This window comes from Mirounga leonina, unplaced genomic scaffold (assembly GCF_011800145.1).
Source record: "Mirounga leonina isolate KUSES-001 unplaced genomic scaffold, KU_Mleo_1.0 Mir_169, whole genome shotgun sequence".
Taxonomy (NCBI): Eukaryota; Metazoa; Chordata; class Mammalia; order Carnivora; family Phocidae; genus Mirounga; species Mirounga leonina.
The window spans coordinates 15,536,583-15,551,949 of record NW_023270431.1 but is presented as its reverse complement, the minus strand read 5'-3'; the positions used below and the strand labels follow the sequence as shown (position 1 = coordinate 15,551,949).

Genomic DNA, 15,367 nt, shown 5'->3' with positions numbered 1-15,367 from the left:
AAGGTGGGGCCAAAAGTGGTTAAGTCATATAATTTATTAAGCAGTGGAGCCAGATTTCAAACCCAAGTCCTCAAAACAGTGAGTGAATGAGTGATTGTGTGCGTGTGTGTGTTGGAAAGGAATGTGTGGATGTTATGAAAACTGTATCCCATGCTTCTCTATTAAAAAAAAAACAACTCCCATTACAAAAACGTCACAGGAAATATACACAACGGATAGTTTCCAATTCCATACACAAAATCCACAACTTTTTAAGAAATTCGAGCCCATTTAAATGATAACAGTAAGCACCACTGATGAGAACTTAAATGCAACTAGACAAAAAGGCTGCATCCTCCTACCTCTTCCTCTGGGGACAAGTCAAATTGGGAGCAAAAGCATCCCCCGAGGCCTGAGAGAGACTCTTCCCAGAGGAGAGGCGTGCCCCCCCAACCGGCCCCTCGGGGCGCAGCTGTCCCCACACTCCACGACCGCACCCGCAGCCGGCTCCAGCCTACCTGATGGGCTCCCGCCACCGCTTGAACCAGCTGCAGCAATTGGCCATCAGACCGAACATGCCAGACCGCACCTCCCGCCGCCTCCCATCCGAGCCCCGGGCGGGGATGGGCCCCTGGTTGCCCCGGGCCGAGTCCCGGAGGGCCGCAGCCGCTCCCAGGGACCTCTGAGGCGGAGAAGTCGGGAGGGAGGTCAAGGCGATCAGTCCCAGCACCAGGCCCTGACAAGCGCGCCGGGGGCCCGCGAGCCAACAACGGCCTCCCCGCCCAGCACAGCAGGGCCGAAAGCGCCGATACACAGACGCGAGCAGGGTTAGCGGAGCCGGGCCCCAGAAAACCCCCGCGTCGACGCGCTGACGTCCCTCGCAGGCGCGGAAGGCCCGCCCCAAGCACCGCCCATGTACTACTCCAGTCGCGCGACCGCCCGTGGTGGGGCCTCTGAGTGGCTGAAGGGGCCGGGCTCCCCCTGCCCTGTGGAGGCGGGGGCGGGGAGGTGGTTCTCGTAACTAGGCAACCGGAGCGTCCAGAGAGGCGTTGGAAAATCTCTGACAGAGCTTGGGCAAGGCTTCTCCGAATACCCATACAAAATGTGTTGTTCCTCGTCTGTCCCTAACCGCAGCTGAGATCCAGAGATCTCAGATCTTGTGCGTGTTTTGTTTTGTTTTATGAAGCAGGGTTGGGGATCCTCTGGGACTCCGGCAGACTCTGGCTGCACAACTACAGAAACAATACCCTGGGGCAGTTATTATAAATTAAGGACGAGGGGGAAACTCATTTGCTAGCTATCTAATAGTTCAGATGACAGACGTTTTAATCCGTATGTTTATTGCTGTTTGTTACATAAAATGTAAAATGGAATTGTATGATATTTATTGTGTGGGGGGGTTATGAATGCAAAATAAATGAGTATCTTTTTTTTTTTTTTTAAAGATTTTATTTATTTGTTTGACAGAGACAGAGACAGCAAGAGCAGGAACACAAGCAGGGGGAGTGGGAGAGGGAGAAGCAGGCTTCCTGCTGAGCTGGGAGCCCAATGTGGGACTCGATCCCAGGACCCTGGGATCATGACCTGAGCCGAAGGCAGTCGCTTAACCAACTGAGCCACCCAGGCGCCCAATAAATGAGTATCTTTTAGCAGGAGCTAAAAGAAATAATATATTCATTGTAGAAAATGTGAAAAACACTGAAAAAGGAATAAGATGAACAAAATAAAATCTCATATTCACCACCCCAAAATAACAAGTATTATCATTTTGATATATGTTCTTTTCAAGATTTTTAGATAATATTAGATTGTTAGCTATTTGGTTTCTGCAAGATGGAGATGGTGATCCGCTGGCTGTTTTTTTTAATATGTTTTAGTTTATCTACAAGGATATATAATATCTGCATTTCTTTGTATATATAGAGAGAGAGAGAGAAAAGAAATGGCAAGTACATTCCTGTAGGGGAAAAAAATGCCCGCACGATATGTAGGGACCTGTGTGTCCATTCCATTTCTACTTAAATATGTTTTTTCAAATCTTGGTAAAAGGAGAGAGGGCCCTGGGATGCCCAGTGTGTCCAGGGGAAAATAATGGTTTGCTACAACAGATTTAGGTTTTTGTTGTTGTTTTTTTGTTTTTAATATTTTATTTATTTAGAGAGCACACATGCGTATGAGCAGAAGGCAGAGCAGAGGGAGAGAAAATCTCAAGCAGACTCCAAGCTGAGCATGGAGCCCTATGCAGGGTTCATCCCAGGACCCTGAGATCATGACCTGAGCCGAAATCGAGTTAGACGCTTAACTGACTGAGTCACCCACCGTCCCACAACAGATTTAGTTTTAAAATTTTTCTCTGTTCTTTACTCATTCATGTGACCCTGATTCAACTCATACACATCCCTTACAGCTCACCATCTCTGAACCCAATTATCCCATCTGCAAAATGGGAATGAAAATACCTACTTTGCAGGGTCACTAAGATGATGAAATGAAAGAAATAAAGCCTAAGTGCAGTTTCTAACAAATAATAGTAGATTTTGAAGTTGCTGTCACCTTTCTAAAAAACATTTATGGCACATTTCCTCCTACCTCTTTCTCTTAATTGCTAAGGATCTTGTTCACTATTTTCATTGTCCTGACTTGATAAGTTCAAATTTCTTTCCAGTCTCAAGGCTACATGACCTGTACTGTTTTTCCTAACTGAATCATCCCTTCATCAGTGCTGAATGCTTTTTCTGCCCAGACTGTCCTGTCCAGACACAATAATACTTCTATTCTACAGTGCTAATGAAGAAAGTTAGATTATACCTTCAAAAATTTCCTTTTCTCACTGTTATCTGTTTCTTCTCATTGTCTAATATCTGAAGACATCTACCTCATCTTTTCCAAGGTTAACCACTTTACTGCGATGTTGACAAACATCATGTTTCAACTTTTCTGAAATCCTGTTCCTCTGATTATTTCTTCTTGATCCAACATCTGAAACATATTGCTCCCCATTTTTTCCCTAGATCTTTGACTGCAATTTTCAGGGTAGAGAGGGGGTAAGAAGGCAAGGCAGGAAAGATCCACAATTGAGCCAGATTAGTACTGTTCTGCTGACTCTTTACTTTCATAACCCAACTTTTTAAACTGGTGGCTTACCACTAAAACCCCAAAGCACTATTTTTTTTTTCTGTTCATTCTTTTTATCAATTTACTGTGACTGAGGTTCTGCCCCATTGAACTTCTCAAAACACATCCTAATTACTAAATCAATTCTCATTTTCTTTTTCATCCCTTAATACATTTAATACAGTTAATTCATCTAAAACTCTTTCCTCCCTTGGCTTTTCACAATTATGTACTATTCTGGATCTCACTAGTCATTCCTCCTTCGGCTTCCCATACGTGCTCTCCAAGATCTGACCTTATCCCTCTGTATTCTTTTTGAAAAACTTGTTCTCTTGGAGTCCAATTACTACTCCTATGCCTGAAGAGACTTACTATGCAGATGTTCCTTCAGCATTTCTGGAACTATACTCAACACCCCTCTTGTTCCCCCAAAATATATTTAACCCCACCTCTACTTCATGTCTTCCCTGAGAATGATACATTACCAAACATTTCTGGTGCCAAAATACAGTCGGTCAGTTAGTAAACTAAGTTGACTATTAGTTTTTCAATACATTAAGTGGTTTGGTAGACATAAGCACTGTACACTATTTTCAGTTTTCCTTTTCCATACATATGAGATAGCTATTCCCACCCTCTAGAAGTCATGGGACTTGCTTTGTCCAGTGAAATGTGAGTGAAATGGAAATTGTAGAAGACTATATTAACTTTGAAATACTGTTAAATCAAAACAGTATGAAATGCTGAGCCAACGCAATGAAGATGTCTGCCCAGAAAGTCCTGCAGTGAACTTCCCACGAGTAAGCAATAAACACTTACCTTAAACCATTGTAATTCCATGACTATTTCACCATAGTGTAATCTAGTTTATTCTGAATGATGAAAACAACCTTGCTGTCATTCTAGCTAAGACTCTTATTTAATCCCCCAGGGATTATTTAGCATCTTAAATGTTACTTGATTTCTTTTTCCAGCTTTATTGAAGGATAATTGACAAAATTATAATATATTTTAAAAGTACAATATGATGACAATATATGCATACATGGTAAAAATGATTCCCACAATCAAGTTAATTAACACATCCATCACCTCACATTGTTATCTTTCTTTTTTTTTCTTTTGAGAACACACTTAAGATCTACTCTCTTAGCAAATTTCAGTGTATGATATAGTATAATTAACTAGAGTCACCATGCTGTGAAAGGGTATATAAACTTTCAGTTTATACCCTATCAACTTCTTCCCATTTCCTTACTCCCCAGATCCTGGCAACCTATTCTTTGTTTCTATGAATTTGCTTTTTTTTTTTTTTTTTAATTTTTTTTATTTGAGAGAGAGAATGCAAGCATGAGCTGGGGGAAGGGGCAGAGGGAGAGGGAGAGGGAGAAGCAGGTTCCCCATTGAGCAGAGAGCCCGACATGGGGCTCAATCCTAGGACCCTGAGATTATGACCTGAACCAAAGGAAAACCCTTAACTGACTGAGACACCCAATCGCCCCCCCCCACCTTTTTTTTAAGATTCTACATATAAGTGATCCCATGCAGTATTTATCTTTCTCTGTCTGGCTTATTTCACTTAGCATACTGCCCAAATGTCATACATAAATGTGAGATATCCATATCTATCTCTATCTCTATATCACATTTTCTTTATCCATTCATCCATCGATTAGACTTAGGTTGTGGTTTCCTTACCTTGGCCACTGTGAATAATGCTCTAATGAACATGGGAATACAGAAATGGCTTCCAGATAGTGATTCCTTTGTATATAAACCCAGAAGTGGGATTCTTGGATCATATGGTAGCTCCATTTTTCGTTTCTTGAGGAACTTCCTATAGTATTTTCCATAAATATACATTCCTACCATTCTCCACATCTTCACCAACACTTGTCTCTTGTATAAATGTTACCTGGTTTCTAAACTTTCCTTGCTCTAATCCATTTTGCAAACATTTAACAAGGTAACATTCTCAAAGTAAAACAATGGAAATTACTCCTTTTAAAACAAACTTACAAACATATTTAGAAATGTACTAAAAATAAATTTTGGGCAAGTGAAATTGACTAAGTATTAATTTATTGAGCTGAAGCCAGATATCATCTTCACAAAGTAAACTTCTGAGATAAGTTAAAAACCTGAAAATTTTATCCAAAGATGTATTATTAAATTTTATTATTAAACATCTCAATATATGATTTTTCAAAGTTTGACATTACAGTAGAGGTAAGATACATAATTTTTCATCACTGACAAATTGCTGACACTGTGTTGCACCTTTATGGTATTAAAAAGATAATCACTTTAATCTCTTTAACTTTTCAGGAGAGCAAGATTTCTTTTGGTTAACTTATGCTTCTCTAACATTCCCTTCTTCAAACTTTTTATATTCTTTTTTATATTGAGGATATTAGAGATGGCTATGAATGTTGTTGATTCATGATTCTGGAAGTTTTCTCTCCTTGTGAAATTTTGAGATTTCAAAATTGATATTCAGTTCTTAATTCCTCCTCTCAAGATGAGGAGATTCCCAGATCGAACCATTACTTGAAAGACTCCTAGCTTAAATGCATTTAAATTTAATAGTTAAATATATTACTTAAAGGTCATTTTGTTTAATGCTATGATTTGTCAGCACACCAAACAATTCTACAGAGATTAGAATTATATTAAAAATTAAATCACTTGGGGCTGGGAATAAACTGGCGAATAGATTAATATGGTAGAGTCAGACACAGCAAGAAGGAAAAGAATTTCAAAGAGGGAAGGGTAATAGATATATTCAATAATCCCTTCACAAGTGTTCTTATCAGAAAAAGTGACTAATATCAACTTCCATCCAGTTGGGTCACAGAACCACAGAAAACTAGAGTAAGAAGAGCCCCTTGAAAGATGATCAGCCTATGGAATTTCACACACACACATAGGAAATCAATTGACAGGCTCATTTGGGCAGAAATTCTAGAAGTGATAATAGTAAATATGCCTTCAGTAATACTATTTAACGCATAGTAATTGCTTTACATGTGTTATCTCTTAAATCCTTGCATTAACATTATGAAAACCCACTATTATCCCCATTTTACAGAAGATATAACTAAGGCTTAGAGAGGTTGAACAATTTGCTTAAAGTTACGGAACTAGTAAGTGATTAAAGTATTGAGATTTGAATCAGGCGTTTTAGCTCCAGATGCAGTCTTAAACATTACATAACATTTCAGATGTGTATGTCCAAGCACAAAACGTAGAGGTTATATTGCAAAAATTAAAATGAGCTGTTAGAAGGTGATGGAATTTGATACATTCTCATTTTTTTTTCTCAAAATATTTTTTTTAACACCATAAATGCAAGAACAAAAGAAAACTGGATGATCAAAACTATCCCATTTGCTTCCATTATCTCTGTTCTCTGGCGCCTTCATGAAGTTACTCGCTTCTGGGTTTGATTAATGTCTTCATCTCGACGTCAGTCTGTCTCTGCAGGATTTTTCCTTCCAAACCTGGACACCCCGTCCTCGGAGTCCTCAAAGTTCCCCGGGCCACTCAGCCTCTCGCCCTGGCTCGCTGGCGGTTTCTACTGCGTTTCCTTCCCCTTCTCCTTGGGAAGGTTCACGGCGCGGAGACAGGGAACGAAACGGGGGACGAGGAAGGATGTCTCGACAGTGTTTACTAGGCCTGCACCGCTCTGCCTGAGCCCTGCCCCCAGCTCTGAAAAGCTTCCTGGAAATGTCCTTGTTATCACTTCCCCTCTCGGGCTGGGGGCTGGGAGCGGGCGGTCCCCCGCCCCCGGCTCCCGCTATTCTGCCCGAGCGCTCGCTCGCAGGCGCCGCCGCGCCGCAGTCCTCAGTGAGCGGCGCCCGGGCTCGCAGGTCCCCGCCGCGACGCGCCACCGTCCTGGTCCCCGCCCGCGCCTCCGCCCGCTTCGCAATGAGGGTCCTGGGTGGGCGCTGCGGGGCGCTACTGGCGTGCCTCATCCTAGCGCTCCCCGTCTCCGAGGCAAACTGTGAGTAATCAACAGCGTGCTGTCTTCTCTCCGCAGCAGCGCAACGGAACCCGGAGCCCTCTTGGTAGGATTTTCTTTGCTCCGGCTGCAGCCAGCTTTTCGAAAGTTTCCAGTAAGTCCCGACAATCTCCGGGCTGACGGAAGCAGCCAGTGGATCTAGCGGGCAGTGTAACAGTGGGGCAGGGGCAATGTTTGCCCTGCTCTAGGAGTCAACTGTTGGCTACTGGACGGATTCAAAAACCTGGGGGACACTAAATAACAATGAAGGCGTTGCAACACCTACCCACTTGCCCTCAGCAGCTGAGGTTCCCAGAGGACAAGGATGAGCACTTTCCAGTATAACGATAGGGAGAAAAAGGCAGCCTACTAGGTTTCCTCTCGGTACAAGCGGCTGTCCCCAGCCAACACCCCTTGCTGAAATTTTACCTCCCTTTTGCAATTTCTGGACTTTGAGCTTGGTTTGCTTATCTCAACATTGACAAACCAATTGTTTTAGGATCACTGCTGGTTTGCATAGCAGGAGGTAGATGTCATTTTCTAACCTTGAAATCAAAAGGACTGCTAAATGTTGTGTTTCTCAGATCATTTTGTACAAAGTATTTTTGACACTGTCACTGATCTGAGTTCATGGCATGAATTCTCTGTACTTTATCTTTGTATTTCCAGTTCTTTATGTTCCCATGGGTGGATTCAAGGCAGGATGTTGAGTTTTCTCTGAAAAGTATGTAAGGAATATCAAAGCATTTAGTACATTTTTTAAAAAGATTTTATCTATTTATTTATTAGAGAGAGAGTAAGAGAGAGCGCACAACTCGGGGGAGGGGCAGAGGGAGAGGGAGAAGGAGACTCCCTGCTAAGCAAGGAGCCTGATATGGGGCTCAATCCCAAGACTCTGGTTTCATGACCTGAGCCAAAGGCAGACACTTAACCAACTGAGCCACCCAGACGCCCCTTGGCATTTAGTACATTTTGATTGCCAGTTAATTTGTTCGTTTTCAAAGTTTAAGCATGGTCATTGATTAAAAATGCTTACTTGTGCTACGTTTTTTATTCTCAGGAAATGGCATGGGAGAGATAAACTCTGAATTGCAAAAACTTTTAGGCTGCCTAAAGCTCCTGTGGAAACTTTTCAAAGATGGTAATTTTAGGAGACTTAAGTAGGAATTTACTAACATTCCACTAGTTTGTACTAGTTAACTGATTAGGATGATTGAGGTATTTTAAAATTCTAATTTAAAGGTAAAACATGATTTGTTGATCTTATATTAAAGAGCTGCAATAGCAGCATTGCTATTCAAACCACTATCACTAAGCCTGTATGTGGACCATATGCGTATAAATTCATTATTTATGTAGTTCATTACAACAATCAAATATTTGCTTGGTAACCAAAGAAGCAAAAGTTTCTTCCCACACTCACTGCTTGTCATCACAGGAATGTGCTAAACCCTTTCTTTTTGTAGAGACTGTTACATTTTCACTGAATCTAGACACAGTTAAAAATGATGTATATGTCTGTGCGTGTTAAACACAAGTAATCAAACCACATATATGATGAAATATATTTGTTATGATAGAGTGGAGAAATTAATAGTACAAATACATGACATAAAGAATAGTTGGCCCTATATTGCCTTTATTTTAAAAAGTATGAGTAGTTTAACTGGATTAAAAATAATCTTTGGTTAACTGATGGGGAGACTGAGGTACAGATGGAATGTTTTTACTCCCTAAGATTTTAAATTTGAGATAGAATTAGAACTCTAAATATTTGATTTATAACTCATTGGTTAGTCCATGGAAATATAATTGCTATTTAAAGAAAAAGGTTTTAGTTTTGAGAGTTGTTAGAATCTATCCAGTTCAACTTCTTCATTTTAATAATAAAGAATTGGTCAGAGATGTTAACTGACTTTGCAGACATTTATATATATGAAAGATATTTTTACTATCTCTTATATTGTTAGTAAATATAAGAGAGAGACAGAAAGGGGCAGAGAGATAGATTTAAAATATATACTGTCTACATATTCCATCATTTGCCACTAAAGGCTGTGGTGAGGAGAAATAGGAGAAAAGCGATGATCTCCGGCTGCGCTAGTTTGGTCCTATCCAGACTTCCACTGCTAGGTGGATGCAGTCTACCCTTGACATTACTGACTCATATATGCTTTCTCTTTTTTGCTCTCTTCTTTCCTTCTCTAATTATTCATTGTTTATCTGTCTTTTAAAAAAAAAATCCCTTTATTTCAGAGTTCAAAATGTTGCACTGTTGGAGAGATTTTATTAAGGTTGGGAAGAGTTAGAGACAATTTCTGGTATAGCAACAATACCCTGTGCCATATTCTCTTACCATCCATTCTACATGGTAATGCTTCATAATAAACCTTTCCTGTCCACCAAGTTCAATATCCTCTTTATAGCTAAATGATCTATATTTAAATTTTCAAGATATTATGAGAAAAAATGAGAAGCCTGATAGTACATATATCAATATTCTTTAGCTACTAGCAACAATAATGAACACTTGCTAACTAAGGAAGGAAGGAAGGAAGGAAAGAAGGAAGGAAGGAAGCTGAGTGGATTTATTGTAAGACTACTGAATGGCATGCTGAATAACTAGGCCAACAGAAGCCAGGGACTTAGGCATTTCAGTGATCTATATAATGGGAAGTCACATGCTGTCTGTGTTAGGAGCCGCTATCAGATGACTGGGTTCTAACTGTCTTCTAGTCCTGGGTGTCCCTGCCCATGACTGAAATTCCCAGAAGAGAGAACTTGATCACTTTGGCTTAACATGTCTCTGGAGTCCTGTGACTGACAGCTCCCTAGAATCAGAAGTGTCTGCACATCTCCCACAAAAGAATGGAAGCTGCAAAGGAAGCAGAAACAAAGAAGTCTACACATGCTAATTATTGGCTGTACAACATACTGGAAAGAAGGGCGTGTATGTATGTACGCCCTTCTTTCCATATACACCATTTGGAAATATTTCAAGTATAATGCACATATTTTAATATAATACAAATAACTGAGAACAGCAGAAAGGACCTTCCCCTTAATAGATTCCAGTCACCGCACCCAAAGAGGAAGGCTCATGGCTACCATTTCTTAGTTTACTGTCATCAAGTGATGTCCGTGCCTCGTCTTGTTCTGTCACAATCCCATGTCACTGTGCTATGCTTTGTGGATGAAACAATACATTGTTACAATCCATCTCGTATGCCAAAAAATAATCATACTAAAAAGACAAGCAAAAGAATACAAGTACTTTGGGGTGGCCTCTCTTCCTTTTGAGTGGGAGCTGGTATTTATGACCTCCTTCACTCCCCAATTCACTTGTCTCTTGCTTTCATGCAGTTCGCTTATGTTGGATTTTTTTGTCTCCTCTCTGAGATGAACCACGCCCTTATTCAGGAAGAGTCTGAGCCTTGTTGTTCCTACCTATGGATGATTGTGGCCATCTCTTCTTTTATAATTTCTGTTGTGTATAATAGTCATCTTGAAGGAGTAGCACTCCTTCTAGACCTGATTTAGATATGGCAAAAACACTATTTTGCCTTGATTATTGTCATACCAGTATAATCTTCTTTTTAATTTTTTTTCAACAGGAATAAAGAACTTGAAATGGCTACATAGCAGTCTCAGCTTCTAATTCAGTGGAAAATCTATTAGGTCCCATAGTGAATGCATTTCTTCTTGGTTTACCAATTTCTAGATGAGCAAAAGACAGTTGCAAGGGAAGAAAAAAGCAAAAAATGTGAGAATAGGTCATTGAATTAGCTTCTTATGCTGCTATAACAAAGTACCACAAACTGGGTAGCTTAAACAACAGAATTTATTGTCTCACAGTTCTGGGGACTAGAAGTCTGAGATTAAGGTGTCAGCAGGATTGATTCCTTCTGGGAGCTATGAAGGAGAATCTGTTTCATGCCTCTCTCTTCAGCTTCTGGTACCCTCAGACATTTCTTGGCTTGTAGATGGCATTTTCCCTATGTCTTCACATCATCTTCCCCCTGTACATGAGTGTCTCTATTCCAAATTTCCCCTTTTTATAAAGACATCAGTCATATTGGATTAGAGCTCACCCTTATGGCCTTGTCTTAACTTGATCATCTGCGAAACTCCTTTTTCCAAATAAGATCCTTGTGACCCTTGCACTAGATTGCCTTGAGAAGAAACACAATGGACAATCCTTAAGTGGACCATTCTATCCCGTCTTATTATTAAGAACTTCTCTGGTGTGGGGCTATCTTGTGAGTATTCCCCTGGAACACAAATAGTCTCAGCTCTGGGCAATTCTTACCAAACAACCTTGTCTCTTGACCTGATATCTAGCTTTTTATGGGTCTCTGAACATATAGACAGACCATTTTCAACCATTCAGGAAGCAGAATAGATCCAGATCTCATTCTAAGCAAAGTGGATAGTGAGAAATACTGCTTATATGTCTGCCCATTGTGAGGTGTTCGTTTCTCCAAACATTCTGTTTCTCCTCAGGATCACCCTTGAGAAAGGCTGTCGTTTGTTTGTTCATTGCAGGCTGTGGCTTCATAGCAGGTCTCCCTCTGGCTCGTGTTGGTCTATCACAAAGAAGTATCTGTCAGTTAGAGATTTTGTCTTCAGTAGGTTGATTTTCATCCTCACTAGGTTGGTCATAGGCTTTTCCTCGTGAGACTTTAAAGAGGGGTTGAGGTAAGACTTCATATCAGGAGAGTGAGCAGCCTGCATAGATCACTTAGTTGTACCTATAGTCCCATCCTATTCACACCACTGGAACACGTCACAGCTGAACTTCTGTCACAACTAAGTTTCTGGCTAGATGGAAAAGGTAGCATCCAGTTCACAATGAGCTGTTTAAATCACCTGGTCACCAGGTGTCCTGTGGTTGTATTTGCAGACTTCACTAAAGTCTGAAAGGATGCCAAGAACAGTTTCTCAAGGGTAAACTAATTACTGGCAGAAGGAAATGTGACTTGCTCTCAAATCGTAAGGACCTCTACTGAAATTCTTCTTTGGGGACTTGCTGTGGTGCCTTGGATAGTACCAGAGGACCCTGCCGTCCTAGGGACAATTTGACATAATTGGATCTGATGGGTCACTGGCTAGTCTGACTGACAGACTGCTTGATTTGAACTTTGAACTAGCTAGAGAGCATTTTCTTATTCTGGTTTCCATCTGCATCTGGCAGCTTTTGGACTCATGATAAATAGACCAGAGTGGAGTACCTAAAAATGGAATATGCCTCAACAATAAGGGGTCCACCGATATGTATGCTTCCATCTCAGTGTTGAATGCCCAGGTATATAAAAACTTGTCTTTCACTTGGGCAGGAATATTCCAGCATGACCAAATTGTTGCTGAAAATAGCTCATGCCTGGGGAAGGAAGCACAGTTTGGAGTTTGAGTTTTATTGGACCTATAGTTAGGTACTTGTAGGACACAATGCCCTTAATCAACTGACCCTCATGGGCCTCAGTTCTAGGCAGCAAACCTTAGATTTTAGATGTTTTTTCTTCTCTACAGGCCAATATCTAATAATCACTAGAAATCTTTGGAATCTCTTCCCTCAGTGCAGTTACCCAGTGCAGTTAATCTGCGTGGGAGAAAACAAGAAGAAAAGTTCACTGTATACAGGATGCTTCTTCAAGGGCATCTCTCCTCTCCTTCATTCTAGAAGTTCTGGATCCATCAACTGATTCAAGATTGGTAATTAAGGAGAGGTGGTGATTTCTTTGAATTGTACAACCTCTATTTTACTAACCCAGGGAGTTTTGAATACAAAAGTTAATGAGGAATTTTATGGGTTGTCTTCCCATCTCATTCTAGGGAGATGTTCACCTGTTAATTCTTTCTCCAAGATTTAATCACTACACTCACCCTGACTTTGATTCACGTGAATATGAGCTGCCAACTAAGCTCAGCCACCCTGGGTTCCGCCCATTCCCCCTGAGATCTGGGAGCCCTGTTTCACTGCAGCCCCTGCCATTAGCATTTCCAATCTAGGGAGAACATCCAGTAAAATGCTTTTTAGCAAGCCCAGTGATTTCCTTACTAATTGATATCTATGATAATCATGAACATACATTCTTTTATTTCATAATGGGGAGTGGGATGGATAAGTGAGAAAGTGAATAGGTAGGAACCACGTGAAAGATCCAAGCCAGAATCTATCTCCTAGTCCTTGTGAATTCTTTCTTTGATATTATGCCGAGGAATGTCTGGCTTTTCAGAGTTATTTAGTGTGTGCCAGAGTTGTCTAGGATGCCATTAGCCAACAAAGCCAACTGTTTGAACTGGAACTGGTGACCCTAGCTAGCACATGGAATGAAATCAGCAATATTAATACATTTAGCCTAATTCAAAATTACATAGGCTTTTTTGTATTAGTTTTCTATTGTTGTGTAACCAATTGCCACGAACTTAGCCTCTTAAAACAATGTAATTTATTTTTTTAATAATTTTTACTTGAGTTTTATTTTATTTTAAAAATTTTTATTTATTTATTTGACAGAGAGACAGCGAGAGGGGGAACACAAGCAGGGGGAGTGGGAGAAGGAGAAGCAGGCTTCCCGCGGAGCAGGGAGCCCAGTGTGGGGCTCGATCCCTTGACCCTCGGATCATGAGGCAGACACTTAACAACTGAGCCACCCAGGCGCCCCCATTTTATTAACTCATTAGTCCAGGTACAAGTCCAGGGACCTGCTCAGGGTCTCACAAAGCTAAGATCAAGGGGTCCGCCAGAGCTGAGGTCTCATCTGCGGTGTTCTCTTCCAAGTGTATTGATCTCTCCAATGAGAGGAAGGAGAGAGGAGATCAATGGAGGACGTTTGCTTGTGCATGAAAGTGACAAAACTCCATTCCACTTATAATTCCAATAGCCCCAACCCAAGGAAGCACATGGAATATTTGGTCAGCATTGTCTCTGTTACAAATATTCTTCCCCTAGGGTTAAGATTACTGTTTCTTCCTCTAAGAGAAGCACAAACACATATTGCTCATTTAACCTTTGGTAATATAGATTACAAAATGTGAGGTTGTATTAACTATCTATTTGTTAAATAGAGAGGGCGTAATTAACCATGCCCAACAGACCTAAGCTGGGGACATAGTATAATGACATTGAACTGGCTGTTAATGTAGCAGGGTGAAAAAAATATGGTAACAGTTAATACTGAAATTATTTCTTTTGTGAGAATTCTTATTATTTTACCTTGAGAAGTGGCTTTAGGTTTAGAAAGTGAAGTCCTGAAAACATGGTCTATAACTTTGCTACTCAAGAGTAGTTCATGAACCAGTAATAGCAGCATTACCTGGGAGCTTATTAGAAATGAAGCATCTCTGGCCTCATGCCAGACCTACTGATTTAGAATATTCATTTTAAGAAGACCCCGGGTAATTCCTATGCACACTTAAAATTTGAATCATGCTGGTGTCTAAGGAGATAGGAGAAAAGGTTGATAAATGGTTCTGCATGAGAAGTAAATAGAAGTTGCAGGGGTGGAAGTAGGAGGCAACCAGGGAGAGGGAAGGGGAGAAGATGTCAGAGAAGGGAGAAAAGAAGCTGAGCCATATGGCAAGACAATGCAGCTTTTAGGAATGTCTTCAGTAAGATTTTTTTTTTTTTTAGAGAGAGAGAAGAGAGAGAGCATGAGCAGGGGGACGACAGAGGGAGAGGGGCAGAAGGAGAGGGAGAGAGAGAATCTTAAGCAGGCTCTACACCGAGCATGGAGCCCAACGCGGGGCTCAATCTCCCGACCCTGAGATCATGACCTGAGCTGAAATGAAGAGTTGGATGCTTAACTGACTGAGTCACCCAGGCGCCCCATCCATTAAGAAATTATTATATGTGAGGTGGACAGAGGACCTTTAGGAACTGGCTTAAGACTTGACTTTAAATTGCAAAAGTTGTTTTAATGTAAACTATAGCCCTTTGTACCTCCCCCCTGCCTCCTACTCTCAGGGTTTCTTCAGAAGAGGTTGATTTCCATATCTAACTGGATTAAGAATGAAGAGAAGGGAATAGTTCCATAAGATACAACTGAGGTGAAGAGTTTAGTGAAAGCTAACACTCAAAGCCAATACTGACCATAAGAACTTCAGCTCCAAAAGGAGGAAGAAATCTTTTTTATTTTTTTTAAAGATTTTATTTATTTATTTGACCAAGAGAGACACAGTGAGAGAGGGAACACAAGCAAGGGGGGTGGGAGAGGGAGAAGCTGGGGGAGTGGGAGAGGGAGAAGCAGGGGGAGTGGGAGAGGGAGAAGC

At 40.9% G+C, this 15,367-nt stretch overlaps 2 protein-coding genes across 2 annotated transcripts in view; one reads left to right on the top strand and one right to left on the bottom strand.

Annotated features, from left to right (window-relative positions):
- The window catches only part of ARL13B (ADP ribosylation factor like GTPase 13B), a 67,822-nt gene extending 66,982 nt beyond the window's left edge, over positions 1-840 (bottom strand). The window contains exon 1 of the mRNA XM_035015175.1: positions 498-840. Coding sequence (XP_034871066.1) covers positions 498-556 — 59 coding nt within the window. The 5' untranslated portion in view covers positions 557-840. The remainder of the gene's footprint in view (positions 1-497) is intronic.
- A 5,967-nt stretch (positions 841-6,807) lies between these two features.
- The window catches only part of PROS1 (protein S), a 61,399-nt gene continuing 52,839 nt past the window's right edge, over positions 6,808-15,367 (top strand). Inside the window, exon 1 of the mRNA XM_035015174.1 lies at positions 6,808-7,099. Within this exon, the coding sequence (XP_034871065.1) occupies positions 6,823-7,099 (277 nt within the window). The 5' untranslated portion in view covers positions 6,808-6,822. The remainder of the gene's footprint in view (positions 7,100-15,367) is intronic.